The sequence below is a fragment of the Stylophora pistillata genome, chromosome 7, assembly GCF_964205215.1.
Source record: "Stylophora pistillata chromosome 7, jaStyPist1.2, whole genome shotgun sequence".
Lineage (NCBI taxonomy): Eukaryota > Metazoa > Cnidaria > Anthozoa > Scleractinia > Pocilloporidae > Stylophora > Stylophora pistillata.
This window is the reverse complement of record NC_142525.1, coordinates 28,055,451-28,076,588: the sequence shown is the minus strand read 5'-3', so window position 1 is coordinate 28,076,588 and position 21,138 is coordinate 28,055,451. Positions and strand designations below refer to the sequence as shown.

At 40.6% G+C, this 21,138-nt stretch overlaps 2 protein-coding genes and 2 non-coding genes across 8 annotated transcripts; 3 read left to right on the top strand and 1 right to left on the bottom strand.

The window, feature by feature from the left end:
* Positions 1-128: 128 nt before the first annotated feature.
* LOC111330595 (uncharacterized) lies at positions 129-8,819 on the bottom strand. Of its 4 annotated transcripts, none has more exons than XM_022935475.2 (4): positions 7,071-8,819; positions 6,487-6,523; positions 5,499-5,655; positions 129-2,266 (listed from the first exon to the last, which is right to left on the bottom strand). In XM_022935475.2, the coding sequence occupies exons 3-4, from the start codon at positions 5,641-5,643 to the stop codon at positions 675-677; spliced, it is 1,737 nt and encodes a 578-aa protein (XP_022791210.2). In that variant the 5' UTR covers positions 5,644-5,655; positions 6,487-6,523; positions 7,071-8,819; the 3' UTR covers positions 129-674. The 4 variants fall into 4 exon arrangements, with proteins under 4 accessions (XP_022791210.2, XP_022791208.2, XP_088584644.1 ...); XM_022935473.2 differs by having other exon boundaries at positions 6,487-6,527; positions 7,071-8,818; XM_088728518.1 differs by lacking the exon at positions 6,487-6,523 and having other exon boundaries at positions 7,071-8,818.
* Positions 8,820-12,287: 3,468 nt separating this feature from the next.
* Trnav-aac (transfer RNA valine (anticodon AAC)) lies at positions 12,288-12,360 on the top strand. Its single transcript has one exon. It is a non-coding gene; the product is annotated as a tRNA-Val (tRNA).
* A 1,047-nt stretch (positions 12,361-13,407) lies between these two features.
* On the top strand, positions 13,408-19,400 carry LOC111330617 (uncharacterized). 2 transcript variants are annotated; one of them, XM_022935505.2, is made up of 3 exons: positions 13,408-13,499; positions 13,824-13,930; positions 14,331-19,400. In XM_022935505.2, the coding sequence occupies exon 3, from the start codon at positions 14,446-14,448 to the stop codon at positions 18,049-18,051; it is 3,606 nt and encodes a 1,201-aa protein (XP_022791240.2). In that variant the 5' UTR covers positions 13,408-13,499; positions 13,824-13,930; positions 14,331-14,445; the 3' UTR covers positions 18,052-19,400. The 2 variants fall into 2 exon arrangements, with proteins under 2 accessions (XP_022791240.2, XP_022791239.2); XM_022935504.2 differs by having other exon boundaries at positions 13,447-13,930.
* Trnae-cuc (transfer RNA glutamic acid (anticodon CUC)) lies at positions 14,150-14,221 on the top strand. The gene has a single exon. It is a non-coding gene; the product is annotated as a tRNA-Glu (tRNA).
* Positions 19,401-21,138: the final 1,738 nt, after the last annotated feature.

Below are 21,138 nucleotides of genomic sequence, written 5' to 3'. Positions count from 1 at the left end.
AATTCCGTTTTGAAACTCTATCTATGATTGCTTCTGTTTTCGCTGTTTTTTCCCCTTTTGTCGCTGAAGACTCGGCCAGTTTGCGCTCGGCTTGACAGAACTTTGTAACAGGCGATTTCGCAAAAACATTCAAGAAAAACTACTTTATTACTTGATAGCGTAACGTTTATTATACAAAATGAAATGACCTCATTCAGCTTAATATGTACATATCACGTGCTTGTTTGATCTTTCAATTTCATTTACTTAGGTTCGCTCAGCCTTCAAGCTGAAAGGGGAGAGGGGTTGGTGGGGACTGAGAGTAAACTGAATTCTAAAGATACGAGTTATTTTAAAGCTACTAATTATATCAATGAGTTATTTCCGGGTTGCAGCAATTTGCTGCTTTCCTGTACGTAGGAAAAATCCAACTCTGTTGCCATGTTGCATTGCTTAATTGGGAACCATTTGAATTGGTTTAGTTGGCTTTTTTTTGTTATCGTGTTTTCCTGTGACCAGGACTTGTGTCATACTTAACGAAAAGACACGAAGGGGGTACTTTGTTTTTTAAAGAGGTCGAGTTCTATGAATTTTGCCGTTGCCTAGATCCAGTTTGCACCCGTATAATAATAATAATAACAATAATATAATAATAATATAATAATATGATATAAGAACTGAACCGGAAAGTCCTCTTATTTGTCAGTCACTAAACTCGATATAACATTTGCAGCAGCTGACGGAAGCACCCCGATTAGCCTTGGCATAAAGTCATGATCGAAAGCAACGCCGCTCTTTAAAGATGCTTTGTCACTTTCCAACAAATCTCGCTGGATGGGTTTTACCGTGCTAATAATTTCATCGATGTCTTTTCGGCGCTCTGTGGATTTAGCATCGTCAGAATCTTGGTCTCCTGCTCGACTTGTAACTGTATTAGTTCCCTTGTTGTCAGTTTCATTGGTCAGGTCAATTATCATTGGTTGATTCGTTGATTTTGTATCGTTACTTCCGGGTTTGCTGTTCCTGGCAGAAGTAATAGCCGTATCAAAAGTGAGAGCACCGGAAGTGGTAATGTCGAGAGCTACATTACCAGAAGTGATAGCACTGGTTCTATCCAGGGACTTTCCTATTTCGAGCGATTTTCTTACTCCATATGACTGGTTTACGTGAGCACTGGAAGGGAAAGTACCCAAAGTGTTTTTAGTGAAAGTTAACGTTTGGGAAGTAATGGCCTTGACTTGACTAGTTGACGGCAGTACTTCAAGCGATCGGCTAAGCTCGCTGAACCTCCTTATCCTGAGGTTTGCGTCCTTGCTATACAAACAGTCTTCAGGAAGAGGTTCGCTTAGGGGCGTCTTGCAAGCATCTGTTGGATTAGAAACCTCGATCGATGCTTGATCTTTCATAATTTCGAGCGCATTATCACCCAAGTAATATCTCTTGCGTTTTTGTTCAGTATAATGATCACGATCTGCTACAGGTACAGATTTTCGTTTAACTGAGAGAGAAGCAGCGTTTCCCATGTCAATTCCTTGTTTTCCTTGAGTTCCAGAATCGGTTAATGAATAATTAAAGTCGACGGAGCAAATTCTGGGTCTTTTCTCTTCTCCGTTGCATGTTGAAGTAAGAATTGGTGTGGACTTTTGAGGAAGTCGCGAAGATAGACACTGCTCCCGAAGTATCATCCCTGTCTGCTCTTGTGAGCAGTGTAAGCCACAGCCTTTCATTGCGTTAGGAGAGGCCTGATATACGGCGACCATACTTTTATCCGTTTGCCTGACAGGTGAGATACATCCCTCAATCGAACCATCTTTTGCTGCACATCTCTTGCCTGTTTCTTCGTACTGACTGGCGCCTTCATTTAAAATTGCTTTTGTTGAATGCTGAGAAACTCTCATGCAAAGGTTCGTAATTTCGTGGTTACAGTTGGCCGGCAATGGAAGCTTATCGTTGCAGTAAGGCACAAGGCCTCGCCTTGTACTGCCACAACAGGGGCCAGCAAGGCCACAATCGTGGGTTACAGGGGTACGAGATGGAAGAGATAATGCTGTAGTTTTTCTGGAGCATATGGAAGGTGCCACGTGATGGTACGTCACAGTTGTGGAATCCTTTGGCTTTAAGGCGATTGCGCATTCAGTTGAAGATGAAACGTGGCAGAATTGGCTATTCATAAACGCTTTTTCCTCCCTAGTCAAGAACAGTCCAAGGCCATCACGGTTTTTGCGGAAAAAGTCATCAGATGCTGTGCTGTAACTTTTCGCTTTCATTGTCGATAAACAAGGGAAAGCTAGAGGAAAACAAAGAAGAAAAGTCAGTATCCATATTTCTTTTGTGTCCTTACGTTGTTATTTGGGTCATAGTTCTTACCAGAGTCATGGCGCTTAGCAAGTAGTGGATCCAGGGACTGTATGGGTCTGGGGGGGACCAAACCCCTCCCCCCCCATCACTACTTAAAGGGAAAGTACGGTCTAGAAAAAGTTTATCTCTGTTTGAAGAATTTTTCCTCAGGAGTTCGAAAATAACAGTCATATTGTCCAGTTTACTTTGTATTGGCGACAAGAGCGCTTTGAAGTTGCCCATTTTCACAAGTTTCCTGGTTAGAAAAGCGCCATATTGGATATTACACCAGTTGTGACGTAGCAATAGTCTAACTTTTCGGCGCTCTGTCTTTTTTAACTTGTTTGACCTTTGTGAAAACAATTTTTAGTACTCCTAAAAGTTGAAATGAGGTGAACTGTCGTATGGTTGAATGTCAAAATACATACTAAAATTCAAACGGAAAAGGTGTAAGCCTCCACACGCTACCGGAAAGGGAAATATTAAAAAGTTAGCCGGCGAAAATAACCCGCGAGGATGGCTTCCCAAAACCTCAGAACTGCCAAAACGAAAAGGAGACTTCCAGCGAGATATACGGGAAAGTAAGTTTTCCTTGTTACCTTCGCTTCGAACTGAAAACTTTGCTTACCTTTCCATTTTCAGCACAAATTTCAGTTATTAATTCTACGAATTTTTTCAAACCATTTTATTGTAGGCGAATAAATTGAAGCTCAAAATGGTGGTACACCGTGTGTGGTAAATTCTCTGTCGCCACCCATGACCAAAGTCGATTTTCAACATCGTGCGCTTTTGCAAGCAGTGTATAAATATATGTTGTCTTTCCCAAGTCTGTTATGTTGTGAGTCCACCGAGTAAATTTCTCTATTCCACCAGTCGCATTCTCGTGCGAAAAAAACTTACATTTGATACATTGCGGGAAAATCATCAAGACAGATACGTTTGCGACAAATATAAATTATCCTTCGTGGGGCAGGCGCCCATATTTCACTAAATAATAACGATTGCACACCATGAAAATAATATGAAAATATATTTTTCTTCAAACTTAATTGTGCAATGCTTATGCTTTCAAAAGAAATCGAAAGTTTCATTTTAGCTTCAGTTATAGTGAGGTAATTTCTAAAGTAAACACTGTATGACAAAGGCGACTTTCCGACGCGAGTCGAAAATGACAAAGCTATACGTACTTCTCCGTCACAAGTCGCGACACTTCAAACAGTTCAAAATGAAAAATACTGCGTTGAAGCTAATTCTACGCAATAAAGATAAAAACACCATTAAAAATTAAAGGTAAATGCTGAAACAAACAAAATCTAATTCGTAACAACTAACTTCTGCCTTTTGTCTGGGTTAATTTTGGCAACTAAATGTTGCTAATCAACTTTGTCGGTGTTTACGCACGCGAAGAATGATCTTCAAGTCTATCATTTCTAACTTGTTGCATGTCAACTGGGGCTGTTCTTAATTCCAAATGGCTCTTGTTTAGTTATACACCGAAGCTGGGTTCCTGTAACTGCAAAAATAATTCGTCTCAATCCGAGGTAGTAATGTGAAATGAATCCGTCGCCGGCACTGTGGTCTTCTTTAGCAACTGAAAATAACTATAACTCCACAGCTTGGATTTATTTGAGGAAAAAACCTTTGCCTTTCAAATTAATCCGGTGTCCTAGTACATTTAATTCTTAGAAGTATACATTCTCGTTTTCCGTAGGTTTCTCTCGACAGTTGCCGCAAGAGAACCACTCGCAATTTCCAAGACGTGAGCGACTGAGAGGGTCGACGTTTCTTCTTGAAACTCGTTTTCCTGAGTTTCTCTCTTTTTCTCCTCAACAGAGGTATCTCCTTCCCCTGAAGACGAGTCATGTTTCGTTTGAAACATAAATGGATGTATTATAGATACCCTCTCGGCTAAATAAGTGAGCGCTCTGCTCGCCGCTGTTTTCCTTGTTTGCATCCACTTCGGTAGGGATATAATTTAGCATGCTTGACTATTGCTGCGTCATAGTTTCGTCAAAAAAAAAATGGCGGATTTCAATTTGAAAACGCCGATTTTTGGAACGTTATTGTTCGCAACTAAAACGCTTCCAGCTCAAATTAATATATAGCCAGTTAGGAAAATGCAGGCAAGGAAATTTTGTTACAATTAAGTAAACTTTTCTAGACCATTCTTTCCCTTTAACTGTTTGACACCAAAATTCTTACAACAGCAAGATCGCATGGTACTAATCAATATAAAGTGTTCCCCTCCCCCCCCACCTTAACCAAAATCCTTGGACCCATCCCAGCATACTGGCTGTTGCTTAGGTACCGTTTTAAAAATACTGACGGACAGAGCACTGAGTTCGCAAGCGCGGGTGAGGAAAAGAATTAAGCTTGGACAACCTATATCTATTTATACCCACTCTACCAGTGTAACAGAAGCTTCTAATGCATATCGAACATAACTGATTGCTTTGAAGCAGAGGTTGTGATCTAAGTGCCATTTCCTACATGGCGCTTGAAGAAGTCACCCAAGGAAATTTTGTAAGCCCCGAATTAGAAATCTCATCCTCCTTCGCATGAATATTCACAACAATAGCATTAGAGCTGACTTGTCCCCAGTCATTTTCACGTCGGAGGCAAGCAAGGCGGGCAGGATAGAGGTGCGAAGATAGCAATAGAGGAAGATTCCTCTTCCTGTAACATTTTTTCTATCCTACTTTGCCGTCCGCTGCACAATTTTGGGGCGACTGAGGACGAGTCAAGGCATAAGAGTACAGGGGGAGGGGAGGGGTGGGGTGTGCGAATGTGTGCCTTCGGTGGAGGTAAGGAGGAAGGGGAAGGGAAAGAGGACAGTGTTGTTCCGGAGCGCGGAACAACACTCTTCCACCCGTTTGAGCTAAGCTTAAGAGTTTTCTTGCGCTTTAGAAGAGGAACGAGAGGCAGGGAACTTTATGGAGAAGGCCGGCAAACCAATCCTCTTCCACCCCCTTAGGGTTAACTTTAAAAGTCTTGCTTGCGCTTAAAAGAATGAGGAACAAGAGGCAGTGAGCTTTGTGGAGAAGACGTAATCACGAACCAAATATCGTGCACTGATACGTTAATCACAGATTATTTCCTCATCATGGAACAACGGTTACACGGTGTAAAATCGCATAAATAAGAATAAAGAAGATCACGAACACTTTACATAATCTACTCACGTGGAATCTTCTGTGCAGCAGGGTACACTCCGTTGGATGTTGCAAATTTTACCGTGGAATGAGGATTATTACAGTGAGTAAAATGAAAATTTCTATGGTCGACACAGGATTGTAGAAACGACGGATGTCCATTGGCGTGAAGCATGATTAGCGCCACCTACAGGAAAGAACAATCGAACACCATGACAATAGGCTGTGGCTTAATTCATTGCAGCTGAGTTGGGTCGTAAGTGAGTAAATGCCCGGAGGTCAGAAAAACTTATAGAATTTCTATTGAAACGTGTCTTTCAAACTCCTCAAGAGCGTCAGACTGTTTGTGCAGAAATTTCAAGCGATTCCACGACCCTAATAGGCGAACGATTAATATCTCCCATTGTTGTAGTACAACAATTTTTTTACGGTTAACTTTTTTTATGACCAGCAGTTTAAGTTTGATTGTTTAAGGTAAAAATTTTTTATCTCTCAGGTATGCGACACTGATCAGGACCTCGCTTCAGCTTTACAGGAAGTCGATCAAATTATCAAGCTTGACTGAGTTTTAATGTTGACAATAGAATTCTACATTTTTTCCATTTCAGTGTAAACAACAAACACACACAAATGAGTAAAGGCTGCTAGTTTCTAAAGAAACTGTTTGGGGCTGCGTCGGAGCGACGACGAAGGGCTAACGCTCGAAACGTCAGCTTTTGTAATCGTTACGGTGGCCAATTTACCATTTCAACTTTGTTGATATATCCAAATTATCTCTAAACACACACAAAGTTTAATGTCACTGTCTCAATTCACCAATGATGATAAAAGAATTAACGATCTTTGCGTGTAAATGCAGCTTGCAAAACTAACACTGAATCCTTTCGATTCCATAGTGAACATGAACTTAATTCAAGTGGAGTGGATTAACACTAAAAACTTTATGAGTGATTACTCTATTCAAATGCATGATGAATAGTGACCTCTGCATTTATTGTATATATCAGTAAAATCTTACTCAAGCTGATTTCTCTCTTACTTCTTGAGAGTCCCTTCTTTCTATAACAGAAAAGCTTTTTAGTTGAATCATACAAGTTTTAAACGCAATCAAACATCGAACGTCATCACTTCGCGTCGCTGAAGGCGAGATGTTATGTCATTGTGGAACTGGTGATATCAAGTTTAACTTATTATTATTTTATTTTCAGCCTCAATTCAAAGTTACCTCTTACAAATGAAACTACAGGCGCATGAACCCGTGGCTTTCTTGCCAGATCTCACCCAAAGGTGTGTGAATAATCTTTGGAATGCGGCAGTTGAAGAGCATGATTAAGAATTTACCGTGTCTCATTAAACCTTCGCTCAGCTAAAGCCGAATAGTCGCGAAAAAATCCTTCACTACGTGACACAGTTTGTTCTACTCTTCTACCTCTATCAGTATGTTGTGGTTTTCAAAGCAACGAACTGATCCAAGTAGAAATAATTTGCATAAACTGGCAGCCAGTGTCGCAAAGTATGAAGGATGTTGCAGTTCGCAACGATGACGAGCTCCATAAGTTTCAGTCAGTGTGTAATAAACTTACCGTAAAACTAAAAACTTACCTGAGTCAATTTCGAAATTTAGCACGGTTTTATGCCTCGATGTCTCATTCAATTTTATCTGCTCAGCACTATTTCACGGGATAATGGATAGATCAGTCCGTTAGACCATTGACTCCGCCAATAATGAATGCATTCTCTTTTTTGATGAGGTACTGTTTATTAACTTTTACGACGACTGATTTCTAATTTGTGTGTGATTTGGCCAATCGTAGGAAAGAGGTATAATAGGTGTAGCTGAAGCGGTAAACTACGTGAAACCGCAATCACTGAGATCTCATGATCTTATGGAACATCGTGAGAGATCCTAATTGGTCAAATCGTCAGCGGTTCAAATGACTTTAGAGGCCGCTCAAACGCAATAACGCGGTCTCAATATTTTATTTTCCCTGTATTTCTACTCCCATCTTATAAAGTTGTCCAACAATAATAGAGTCAATTTTCATAAATGGCTGCCGTATAAATATTCTTTTGTTTAAATCTAAATTAGCCCCTTCTGGCCTCGCTTGAGATAATGTACTCTTTTGAATTTTGTACTGTTTTGAATTTTGTACTGGAGAACGAGGCCAGTAGGGCTAATTTAAATTTAATTTATTTAGTGTGAATCTGTACTTGGATCCGCTTATATTGAATCGGCCAGTCACTTCAACAAAAGTAGATTCAGTCATACTGAGCGCGTATAATTTTTAATTGGCAAGAACAGAAGCAAAGTGGCTACGTGGCTAACTTTTGTCGAAGTGAAGGACGGCTGGCTTTGAATGGCGACCGAAAACAACGCACTCAAACAGCTGATTCACAATAACTTTTAATTTCTAGCCAGAGGGCAATAATGTTGCTAATTACGGCTTGCTAAAACTGTTTTAAATTCTTGTTTATCTACAACACAAATTCCTAGACGCCGGATCATCACAATCACTCTTTTTCGTTAGTTTCCTTAAGATTAGTGCCAAACTGGTCAACAACCTTCCTTAGGTTATACGTTTTGTTTACCATTTCAGGTCACTATAGAAAGTTGTTTTTTTTCCCCTGTCATTCACGCGCATATATGCCCATAGTTTACAAAAGAGGAAGCTTGGAATTTGCCCGAGACCTGAAATTGGTAGACTAAACACACAAGCTAAACATCACACCCTCGTGTTCAGATACCATCAACATATCGAGGTTCATCTATCCGCAGAGTTTCATAATATTCTTCTATTCGATTCAGAACAACCCGACACGTCGAGAAAGAACTGAGATTTGTTTTCGGTACTATTTGTGACCCCCCACGTCAAAATAGGGAATAATATGATGGCACGGACTCGCGTGCGATGACAATGCATTCTAAGCGTGCCACCAGTCTCATGAATATGCGCATATTTAATGAGAAAAACAAAGACTGACGAGGCAGCTTTTGTGTGGCATGCTCAAAACTTTATCTAAACTAATGTGCTAGATGTCACGCGCTTTTAGGTATCAGCTTTCAGGGGTCTTCGTTTTCACTACAAACCACCAGCAACTCTGGACTCTGAGGAAATTCATCCCAAATGGGTCTGCTCGGCGAGCAAACGAACGCTTTATCGAGTTCATGAAAAAACCGATCAAAACATAAATATTCGACCTCAAACAATCTTTTTTTTGTGGACATCTCGTCACGAATAAGACTACCCTCGTCCGAAAAAAGCTAAAGGGCGCCCTCCAAAAGGCAACCAGCAACTAAAGCTGGTTGAACTTTGTCCCCTGTTATTACCTCTATTACGCGACATTCCTTTAACATTCAGTTGGAAATTGCAGATGAAATTGAAGTAAATATGTTATTTTATCGGTCGCTACTTTCCGAGAGGTGTCTTTTAGACATCTCAACGGAAACGGATAGAATTTGAGGACAAAACACTGCGAGCAAAATACGTGTACGTGCAACACATTGCGGGGTGCACAAAATAGGGATGACATTTCTTTCAAAAATTATAGATTTGGGCAAGAGTACCATAGAACCCCATACATTAATTATGCATTCAGACTAGTAGACTTTGTTTTTAAAGTTTTGTCGTGAAAGACAACGAAGTGGAATGCATAATTATGTATGGGGTTATATGGTACTCTTTCCTAGATTTGTAGTACTGTAATACAGAAATAAGTTAGTCAATGATTTTTTCTTGCAATTTTGAATAATGTTCTGCCGTCCCCTCGCATTCAACATGGCCGCCACGAAGAGCTAGCAAGAAAAAGTATCGTCCCAATCCTCTTTCTGTCCCCTCTGTTTGTTTTGGCTTTGTCTAGACCAATCATATCACAGGAAATGGTTTCGACAAAACTGTCTATGACCTGGACTTCTCCAAGGTCGATCATTCGTTAAGCTCATTTCTTTACATAATCAGCTCCAAAAAAAATTGTTTTTCTAAAAACGAAGGAGGCGAGAAACAGCGTTCCGAAGGTTTCAAAATGAGCTTCGTGAACGCCAAAGTACGCATAAAATAATTAAAACATGAGATTTTTCGGAAGAAGAACTGGCAAATGGAGTACATTTGGGTCGGGAGGAGGCATCTGGATAATTTGAAATGCCGTTTTCTGCCAACAGTGCTGCTATAAAAGTATGACTCAGATACATTTAGAGATTACGATCGACACACTCAGTGTGGCATTGGATTGAAAGTAAGGAAAATTTCATACGCGGTTGCCGTGTCATTTTGCGCGCTTGAACAAACGCGCGTTTGTTTTCATCGTGCGATGCGAGCAATGAAAAAATTTTAATTAGACGTGCAAATGCGACACGCTGCTCCGAAGCCGGCACGTCCTATCACCCTCCGCCTATTGTTTTAGCATGCGTATCAAGCGTTTCCGTGGGGTTCGGGAGTAAAGAAACGTCGCGCGAAAAAATGCAGCCGGGAGCGAGTAAAACACCCAAAATTTCTCGCGATGTGTCACTTGTGATGTGAATCGCAACGTTTCGTCTGGATACTGCTAGTCTTCATCAGGCGCCCGATGAAGACCAGCAGTATGCAGTCGAAACGTTGCGATGCACGTCACAAGTGACCACATAGTGAGACAAACGATAATATTATTATTGTACTTTACAACGATGATCACGCACGACCTGTTTTACGAAATTTACCGAAAATACCGTTTCTCGGTCTTTCTTTGGTTTCCAACGAAAATATGTGCTACGGGGGCTACCCATCGCTAAGCGTGTCTGTGCGTTCACCTTGTTCCTTGTTTTCCCGTGGAGGGCCACATTTTCAAGGAAACAAATGACCAGGTTGGAAATCTTAAAAAAAGTTGCATCAGAGAATTAGCGTTCAGAGATATTGAAACCATTTTGAGCCATCTTAACTTTTTCAAAGCCATTAGGAATTTCTAAATAAAAAAACCCACGCGATTTACCTCACGAAGTTGGAGCTTTTGCGTGCGGTTCAAGCTCTTGCGTGGCCCACCCAAAACCGCAAGCTACGCTGGCAACGTACAGTGATGATGCTATTACGCAACTTTAAGGATATGTTAAATCTTATTTATCATCCTATTTGATTAATTCTTTATATATTCCACTTCTTATTAGCAATACTAACCTTCACTTGCAAAATAAAGAATACTCTTGCAAATAGCCATCAGCATCGATAGTTAACAGACGCATTCATGCTGTTACATAACAAACTATTAACCCATTGAACTGAAACATCATTAACATTACTTTCAGTATGCCATTTATGTATCATCTTCTGTCCTAATTCAACATCTAAACATTGCTATGAACCCCCCTCCCCGCTGGGTAATGGCGAACGGGCCTACAGGCCGTGAGGGACTGTGAGAGACTTTTAACGTAGTGCAATGCATCATTAAGCAGTATTGATTGTGAGGCGTGTTCTTGCAACTTTATCTTCGTTTTATGCTGTTTTTTTGTGTTATCGTATCATGTGAATTTCCTTTATCGTTTCTCTGAATAATACAAGAATCTCCAGAGGTAATATTTTTCATTTACGCTGAGTGTAAGCACGTTTGTGCCAATTTGAGTAATCCCGCGCTTTTCTCTTTTGCGTTGTGGTAAATGGCCACCGCACAGAGCGAACGACAAAAATCACGGCCTCACGGGAAAGTCAAGATGGCAACAGCTCAGTGTTCTAACCGCTGTGCTACATAGTTTGAAGGCTAGCATGCATCGAGAAACAACTTGTCTCAAAAAGCGGCCTGCTAAGAACGGTTACCTCCAGTCTTGAAACAAAAGCACAGAAACGAAGGATGTTTCACCCGGCTTTACTGGACGCCATCAAACTATCCTCGGAGGGATAACAGTGCTTCAGGGGAAGCAAATAAAGAGCGTCAGCGTGACACAATCACAATCAAGGTCAATTTCTTGATGGAAGTTCATTTTGAGATGATGTCAACGACGAAAGAGTGGATGTCTTTAATACTCGAGGATCTGAACGATGGCGAGGATCTGACAACGCGAAATTGTTACCTGAAACAACAGCCTATTTCTGAGATGCTCAGAGAACACGTCACCTAATAGCAGTTGGCTTTATCTGACTAACTTGTAATAAATTGGAATTTTTATGCTGAGCTTTTCATAGAGAAGAGAGAAAAGAACAAATTCGGTAAGTCTCGCTATTTACTTTTTAGTTACTTACAGCTTTTGTGTCACGCAACACCTAGACTCAACATAGTTGTGTGACAGATCAGTCGGATTAAAACGACTAAAAAAAAGTGGAAAAAGTCATTGGCAATAGGCGGAGTGGTAATAATGTCATTATTAGTAGTAGTTATAATGTCATTACGCTGTGGTTGCCTAGCCTGCCTTTACGCTAGAAATATTTTTCAGAATCGAGAGTGGTACCCGGCGAAAACCAAGTAATTCTGTTCTTTGTTTTGCCGGCATGATTATCTATTGCTGCTATTAAGACTCCACACACATAAAAACTTGTCACAAGAGTATATACTGGCGAAAGTGGAGAAGAATGTCGATTAGTTTAACTCCCTCATTAGTAAAAGATTATTCATTTGGGCAGCACCTGATACTATGTCAGGTGTTATATTACAGGATTGAATAGTTTTGATTACTTTTAAAAAAAGGTGCAAAAGCCAAATCTCATCATTGAACAGTATCGTTATTGTAATTTGTTTTGTTTCTTTTTTCTGACCTGGAGTGGAGCAGTTTTCTTTAAGTATATGCCGGCTGAGTTCGCTACAGTAAAGTTACTGTTTTATTCGTACGAATCATACTAATCATTTTCCTTCTCTCAAACATCGGAGGTTTCTGTAGTGTAGTGGTTATCACGTCCGCCTAACACGCGGAAGGTCGCAGGTTCGAGCCCTGCCAGAAACACTTTTTATTTTCTAACCAGTGTTTTTTACCTGTTACTTCGTGTTTTTTTTTTTTTTTCTGTTTCGAAGTGTTTAAGAGTAGAATTGGTGATTTCTTTGTGCTAGGACTATTCCCGAATAAAATATTTCGTAAAATGGGCTCATTGGAAGTCCACAGTAATGAAAATTTTGAATTATAATCGACATAATCGTGACAACCCTCAGTTCGAACATTTTTTCCTCGTGATTCTTTTTGTCGTCTATCGCAAGAGTTGTTTGGTGTAGTAAGTATTAAATCGGTGTGGTATTAAGTTCGGCTGTGTTATGTACTTGTGAATAAAACCAATCTAAGCACGGTGAGTCTTTGTAGATCGGTCGGCCTAAATTATCGTAAACAAGAATCGTAGTTTGGCAGTCACCTGTCAAACTTGCATCATGTGCCAGTCTGTCTGCCGACTTTCGTCAGAAGACTTTCGTTCTCTTCAGAGTCGTCCATGTATAAGCTGTTGAGGCATGCCTTTTTTTGTCATAGCGTCACAGGTTCATAACCAAAAAAAATTAGCACGAAACGTGAAGCAAAACATCGACTCGACGCTTTCGTGTAAAGAGCAGAGCGTTAAGCCGGCATGTGTGGAATCTCAGTGCCACTGCTTTCTCTATCGGCGATTTCCATGGACTGAGTATCGGTAATGAAAGCGACAATTTTATCCTCTTGCATAGCTTGATTTGCCTGAATAAACCATTGACCTACCGGCCCCAGGGATCGGTTTGCCAGGTTTCGTCGCAACTGAGTTTTCCAAACTAATTCAGGGAGCAACTTTGTTATCAAATGAGACCTAAATGTATTAATTGTCTGACTCTCGATGTGTTTTTCATAGAGAACGGAGATTCGGGTGAATATGATATTATCGTAATAGTTTCCACTAGTCCTGATCAAGATTATTCAAAATTTTTACGGCCGTGTGATTATCATGAGGTAGACAACCACACGGTCAAAGTACATGTGAAAAATAAACCTGCTATGGATTGCCGTTTTTATATAAGCTGAAAAATCACGTGAATAGCACATGTTGTCAATCCAAGGTACATAAGACAGCTGCCACTTTTCTGATGAACCGCTTTGTTTTCAAGCACATTTATTTGGACAAAGACTTTTCTGAGGTAAATAATTCGTATTTCGTGCATTAATTACGATCCTACAATTGCTTTATATTTTCAAATTCTGTTTCTATGCGTATTCGTCGTCGCTGGGCCTGAAAAAAACCGCAACAAATAAAAGCGAATTGATCAGACGCTGGAAGAATTAGAGTCCAGAGCGACGGATTTAGTTTGTCAGACGTATCGCTTCACTTCACCGAAAAAATCGACCCACAAAGAGAAACTTTTGAATTCAATCTGGCGTAGAAAAGATTTGAATCATGGTCATGACACCAGAAAGAGAAGGGCTTTGTTTTCAATCATGATGGATTTTCCAATTATTTTAAGTCTTCGAATTCGCAAGTACAGCACATGGGAGAAGCTTGTCAACGTCGAGGAACAACGAGGAAAAAGTTGTGGAAAATCCACAGGAAATACACGGGTTTAAAAACGCGGTGAGTACATATAATGTTTGCAAGTGGTCAATGACCGTCAATTTCAAAGTCCAACCATGTGCACGAGTTATGGGCAAGTTAATTCCCATGAAGCATGTATTTCGGGGTGTAAGGGCCAGTGTAAACCGATCAGCATATACTGGCCCAGTATGACTATGCATGGATCTTTTCTTAGTAATTAGAATCAATCTCTCAAATTACCTCTGGGCAGTTGGCTATTCCCATATGGTCTAGTGGTTAGGATCCGGCGCTCTCACCGCCGTGGCCCGGGTTCGATTCCCGGTGTGGGAATCTGATGTCATTTTTATTGTTTTTTTTTTTTGTTATATTTTCACGGTACGGTTTTCAACTTGTTCTTTTTCCTCCTCTTTCTTTCTTATCCGTCATCTTGATGTTTTAGTCTTGGGAAAAGTTGCGGCTCACGTATAAAAAGTCAACAGAAGCACTAACTACTGACTTGGCCTGGAAGTCGAATATTTAATGTATAGCTGAAAATAGAAGGAAAGTTTGAATCGATGTTTGACCACTCGGACAAAATGCAAAAGAAAAACAGCGAAGAAGTGCCTCTACGTTTATTTTTGCAAGAAACTGTCGAAAATGAAGAAGTACTTCCCATCTGCATCGTAAAACAAGAGAATGATTCGACAGACAATACTGGCCAGCTTGTATCACCAACGTTCGATTTACCTCCGAAAAACTACACGAGTCGTGGCGAAGATGGGACAAACTTGCCCCCTATGAAACGCATTAAGCTCGAAAAAGATGATTCTTTAACAGAGAATGAAGAAATTCCTTCGCGTTCAAGTAAAACCAGCTTGCAAAATATTGTCAATGAAGTGGCTCAGTTGCTTGAAAACAAAACGAATATTCCTTCCCTTGATTCAAATGAAGATTCTGGTGAAGCCGTTGCAAATAACAGGAATCCATTGGTACAAAAAGACATTAAAGGTATTGAAAATACAGGAGGACAGTTGCAAGACTTATCTCATGCTAATGATGTGACGAATGAGGGGTCTACTGGTTATGACGATTTCGAGTCTCCGCGGCGGCACGCCACTGATGGTCACAGCGATGCCGGCAGATCTGGTTTTCCAGCTTGGGAGCAAGGTAGAGCTTTGACAACAACACCGATTTTAAGAAAATTAAAGAATCTTAACTCCGAAGTAGAGGAAGGTTTCGCTTTTGATCATGACTTATTACCTAAACTTGTAGGAGTGCGCTCAGTATTATCATCATCAAGTTCAACTGCATCTGAACTAATTCCTAATTTGCAACAGACAAGTTCACCAATACCTCATGAAAAAGCTTTTTCTGATCAACACAGCACTGAAGTGATTTGTGATGAGAAAGAAGCTGCTGATGCTCACCAATTCAGTACAGATGCTTGTGTTCCCTCGAATGACAGTCTCCCGGAAAACTCTGTCGCAACCGTTGAATCACCAAAACGCAACGATCTCTTACTGATCTTTCCCAAAGACGATAGAACAAAAGATATGTTTCTCGTGATTAAAGAAGAAGTGTTTGCTGTGCAACGTTTTCATCATGAAGGAGAGTCGTATTTAATTCACACTGACAGCAAAGGAAAGAAGACTATTTTAGCCAAAGAGCAAAGAGAAACAGACGCAAGGTCTCAAAGAAAAAGCAGCAGATTTGCTTTCATTCAGCGAGGTAAGACAAGGAATATTTTGCCAGCTGCTACGAGGCAGTCAAGAAGTATGCCATGTCAAGAGAACTCCACGCAGCAATCTAGGGAAGTAAGGTGGACTGTTCACCCAGCGTTGCAAAATAATTCTATCCAAACGTCTCAAACAAACGTGGTAGAGACGGTATGCGTACCTATTAATGCTCACGAGCCCCACCCTGTCAGCAGTAGCTTGCAGTTGCCAAGCAAGCAGCCCCTGATTCACACAAACCGGAAAAGTGCTGAATCATTGGGTTGCGTGCGACGACCTCAAGCTGGGCAGGAAAAATCACCTGCTGGTCAGTTGCGTCTTCCCGCTAAAGCTGGTGCAGAACCACAGAATTTGCTCATTAATGGTTTGCTTCAAAACTTAAATGGTGGCAATCGCTCTAGCGCACACTTTCCTTCAAGAACTGTAAACACCCCATCAAATAGTTGGAGCAATCAATCATCTAACGTCATCAGAGATCTGGTGACTACAATTGATCTCAGTGGCGATGAGGTGATTCTAAACAGTCGTAATCAGTGTGGCAACTCCGTAACTCAAAGTACCATCGGTGACGATCGGCAAGGTTTGAATACAGAAACTATCGACAGCGAGTTACTTGCTCTCGCTAAAAGAACAAGGAATCCATTAGTAGAGAATGAGGAAACCCCGGCAGTCGACAGCGGTTGTGAGTTGTTAAAGAGCATCACCGATAACTTTGCAACAAGTGAGAAACCCGTCCAACAAAGTTTGGCTAATCCCACAGGTTTTGCGGATTCCTCCAGCAGGGGAATTGAAGCCGTGAGATATTCTTATGATGCTGTAAATATGCAGCGTAACACAGGTACACACAGTGGTGAATATCGAAAAATGGGAAACTTACTGCAAAGTCTTGGTAACGCCGTTTCTGTATCACAGGACAATGCCGAACAGCAACACATTAAGAACAAATATACAGATCGCAGTGATCAGAGAAATTCCCTAAATCAGCCAATTTTGCAAAACGGCAGCATTTCACGCCTCCAGTCTCGTTCTACCGCGCCTGATCGCAGTTTTGATTCGTTACAAGGCAATTTTCGATCTCGCGCCTATGGAGTAGCTAAAGGGAAAACCAAAATATTGGAGATACTCGAGTCTTGGAAACGGTGCCGACAGTCAAATGTCTCAAATAGGGACTGCCAAGTGCTAAGACAGCTTTTAAACAGAACTCATCAATCAGTCAGTTCTTTACAAAACAGCGGCCAGATGGATAAATCCCAACGGGCAACAACAGTGGGCAAAAACACTCAAGGAATTTGTAAAGCTTCATCTACCACAAGTGTGACACCAATAATTACTCAGGTTTCGTATGGTATAAGCGCTAGTTCCACAGGTGGAGATATCCATCTTCCAAAGAAATCTGCGACAGCGCTCGTAATCAATCAGGGACGTCCCATTTACGTTGATGCGACCAACTCGATCATTGACGAAGGACGGAGATCAGAGAATATTGGTCAGCGGTTTTTACAAGTGGGAAACATGGTTTCAGGTTATCATTCCAATATCTCCGGAAATGTCACAATTTCACAGCCAGCCTCATTAGGCAATAGTCTGACTCAAAACGAAGGACGACAGTTGAACAGTGGCTTAATTTCAGGTCGGCAGTTGTTTTACAGCCCAGCTACTACTTCATCGACTAGTTTATTAAGAACGGATCAGCGTCTCAGTACTTCGCTTGCGCAGTTCTCTGCTCCAAAACTCGAACACAGTATTGTCAATAACACATTAAATCCAGTCAATACCTCTAAATCAGGAACTGGAGGAAGCGTGGGCTTGGGTGGAAAACAGAGTTATATCAGCGACAGCACATCCAATGCTACCAAGTCCAGCGCAGTTACTAAGGAAAGAGCGGTTGATAAGCCACGTGAGTTTGTTGAGTCAGGCGTGGTTGCAAATGCAGGAGAGGCTGCTAAGCCATTTGAGATCATCGAAATAGTAGATTCGCCTCCAAGTTTAGACAGCACTGACCCCAATTGTAACGTGACAGCTGATTTTGAAAACAAGGAAACTGACTGTGTGATTGTTGTTGAACCACCAAGTTCCATAGCACAACTTCAGAGTTGTGTGGAGCAACTTCCACCGGTGGCCGGTAAACCAAACGATGTTGTGGAGATTTTGAATCCTTCAAAAGCTCAGGTTTCAACCTATCAGAAAAAAGCAGGAAAAGACGCATTGAGGTCAAAACAGGAAGACGAGGCGAAGACTCACAACGAGGCTTTGAGAGATGAACTTGTTAAAAAGGTTAACAACGCCCGCGAGAGATTCGAGCAGGAGAAAATCGAATGGAAGAAGTCCCGGCTGAATAAATTGCATACGGTGCTCATGAAGAAACTGGCTAAGCTTCCTGGAACTGATACTATCGTAGGCGACGAAAGAAATCTGGAAATTGACCAGAACTGTTATTCCGAGCACTAAAAATAAGTTTTTCCTTTTTTTTTTTTTTTTCAAATAAGCCTTCCTGGCCTCGTGTTTAAGTGAAAATTTCTTTACTTTTAAACATGGTTCCTAACAAATGGTATTTCTAATGTGCAGATGAAGTAGCCGGTTAAGTCAAACCTTTAGCGATTTGGTTTAGCTAAATCGTTGATCTTCATTGGAGAAAAGATTTTCATCACTGAACCCTTAAGTTGGATGCCCACGTTTGTAGATTATTCAGAACAGTTCTGACGCTACAAACACCTTTTTCAGTGTGGTTTTCGTTGTTACTGTTTAAAAAGCGAGTAAAACTGTGTAACAGTTTTTTGATTTATATGGAAAACCTCTTGGAAACAACAAAAAGGCTGAAATTAAAATGGAAACAATTTAACTGCATGCAAATCTGAAAAACGAAGTATAAAAGGAAAACTCAAATCCCAGGTTAGCTTAACGTATGCGGACGAACCCGCCCCTCAAATACGTTCAGTTTTTTTTCTTTTTGAAATAACCAGTACGTGTATCTTTTTGTCTGATGAAGAAACCAATAATTATTACGCAAGAAAATGCCTGTCTTAATAATCAAACTTGCTGTACTAATCACAGTTCCAGTAAACAACAAAATTAATGTACTTTACTCGCCAATCAAGGTTCACCACTTGCCCCTTTGGAGTGATGGGAATCAAAATAAGTCTAGGGTATTTCTAAATCCAGAGTGTAAACTATGCGGTGTTTTTCAGAGTGATTTGTTAACTTTGTCACACTCAGTGTAGGCCTGGTTACATGGTAAACTGTGAGAAATCGACAAGGGGAGTAACGTGGCTGTCGCGCGCGTAACTTTAAACTTAGACTAATGCCATAAAGCTGACAGATGATTTGTTAAGGCACCTCTAGTTATGCTATTGACGACCTAGTCACTCTTATAATAACGAAAAGGAGTTGCTGGTACCAGCTGCTACCCGTAACAACCTAACATAAATACAAAAATGACTTTTTGTTACAAGTTCAAATCAAACAACAAACTAATTACTCCTCCAAATCTACAGCTAAAATGCATGTGCTATTTACCGTCGCTTCAGATTTTTTGCGAAAAGGTGCGTTTTTGTGTCAGCCATCTTGACTGCGAAATCAGGAAAGGTGATGCATGTGGAAACCACACGAGGTACACGAAATTGTCGTGAAGGACCAGTATTGTCCTCAGTTGGTAATGAAGCAAATAGAAGCACGCCAATAAAGAACGAACAAAAGAGGGAAATGTAGCTGAGAGATTTAACGGAGTAATATGTCCAAGGAACTTAACAAAGATAAACAAGAAACAAATGTTGTGAAGATGAAAAATTTTTGGACGGTTTAGTGTTACTCAGTGGTCTTTATTTTTGGCCGTCAAACTGGAGAAGTTTATCATTCCCACGACTCGGTGACGCAAAGAAACTGAAACATCGATTGATGAAGACACAACTTTGATCAAATTCCGCGGCCATGGTTACCAATAAGCTGTTATTTACCGGAGTTGCGTCCATGTCAAATTCCAAATATAGACAAAGTAGATTACGTGGTTCTTAATAAATGTTGATTGGTTGATCTGACAACTTCCCATCGGTAACCAGTCATCCATAACCTCGTCGGAACATTAATAATTGATTCAAATACTCTAGCGGAAGCATCTTTTATTTCTTTTATCTTTTTTAGTGCCTTCTTGTCCAATGTAGCTAGTATTTTCGCTCAGAAAAGGAGAGGATAAGCTGTCAAAGTAAAAAATTTGAAAATGACTTATTCGGGGGTTGAAATGTCAATGACAAAGTTTCGTTTTGTGGTGAGGTGTTTCTGATGCGGCTCGCCTATGAGTACTTACCTCTCGCTTATACTTGCATCAAAAACACTTTTTTTTTCTTTACTCGCCTCCTCTTTTCCAAATGAACATAAAACATCTAAAACAGTTACAATTTGACTCGGAGTTTTTTTAGGCCTTTGCCACCCGTTTAAAATATCTTTACGAAAAACGTCCGTTCTGTTGGTGCTTTCTGATGGTCTGTGCTTTTGTGGTGATTTCAAGCGTTATTTCTCGGTCAGTAAAAGTAAAATGCGGTAGTGAACTCATGTGCATATTCTGATTAGATGCTGCAGCCTGCCATTAGAGTGATCATGATGTACAGCCATGAATTACTCGCTTGAAAGTATACCTTCATTTCACAGCTTTATTCACTGGACGCTAAGATGGCCAAAATAATTGCTACTTGAGAAGCACTTGGCATAGACAGACGTAAAATTGTCGGTCAAAAGAGCGACTTTCTGTAAATACCACGGTTAGGTGTGCAAGATGGAAAAATCGAAATCTCCCAAACTTTGTCATATTAAAGCCCTTATGAAACTATTTTAGAAAATACAAGATTCAGTTTCTTGTGATTGATATTTTCCAAAAAAAAAATTTTTTTTTAATTTTCACCTCCGAGATGCCCTTAGGCCCGGTCTAAACGTCGCATTTTACATGCGCCGAACCTAACTGCCGAATTAAGTGCATGTAAAATGCGACGTTTCAATCAATTAAATTCGGCAAATTTGTATTAAATGCGAGTTCAGTCGAATAGTCGACTGATCCAGTCGAATATGCGACTGAAGTTCGACAGTTGATTTAAACGCCGCATTTTACATGCGCCGAATCAAATTCATAAATTATTTTTAATTATATTTTACCACACAACAGTTTTAGGGTACATGACGTGCGCAAAGAAAACTGGCGGGAAAGAATCGAACATCAAAATATGTAGTCCAAACCTTGTGCCACCAGCCTTCATTTCGTATCAATCGACGGCACGATCGGGGTCTTGGGACACGTGCTATGGCATTTCTTTGCGATAGGAAAAGCATAACAAGGGAACAAACATACAGAAGCCGTCTTCTTCTTGCTAGCAGATGATGCACTGCCATCTGCATTATAAGTCGCCATCTCCTGTTAGCGTAAATGGTGCTTGAGAGGTATAAACGCCGAAAACACAAAATATCCTCCTTAATTTTGTCAGCCATATTGGCGGGGGACTTAGAGCGGAGTCTGGGAATGAAGCTGTCACTCGCGCTCGGCAATTAAATTCGGCA

What these genes read in the sequence shown, in the direction of transcription:
- LOC111330617 (XM_022935505.2), top strand. Translation starts at nt 14,446, where the DNA reads ATGTTTGACCACTCGGACAAAATGCAAAAGAAAAACAGCGAAGAAGTG.
- LOC111330595 (XM_022935475.2), bottom strand. Translation starts at nt 5,643, where the DNA reads ATGCTTCACGCCAATGGACATCCGTCGTTTCTACAATCCTGTGTCGAC. An exon ending in TGCTGCACAGAAGATTCCAC is followed by an intron (nt 2,267 to 5,498) that starts GTGAGTAGATTA and finishes GTTTTCCTCTAG; the next exon opens with CTTTCCCTTGTTTATCGACA.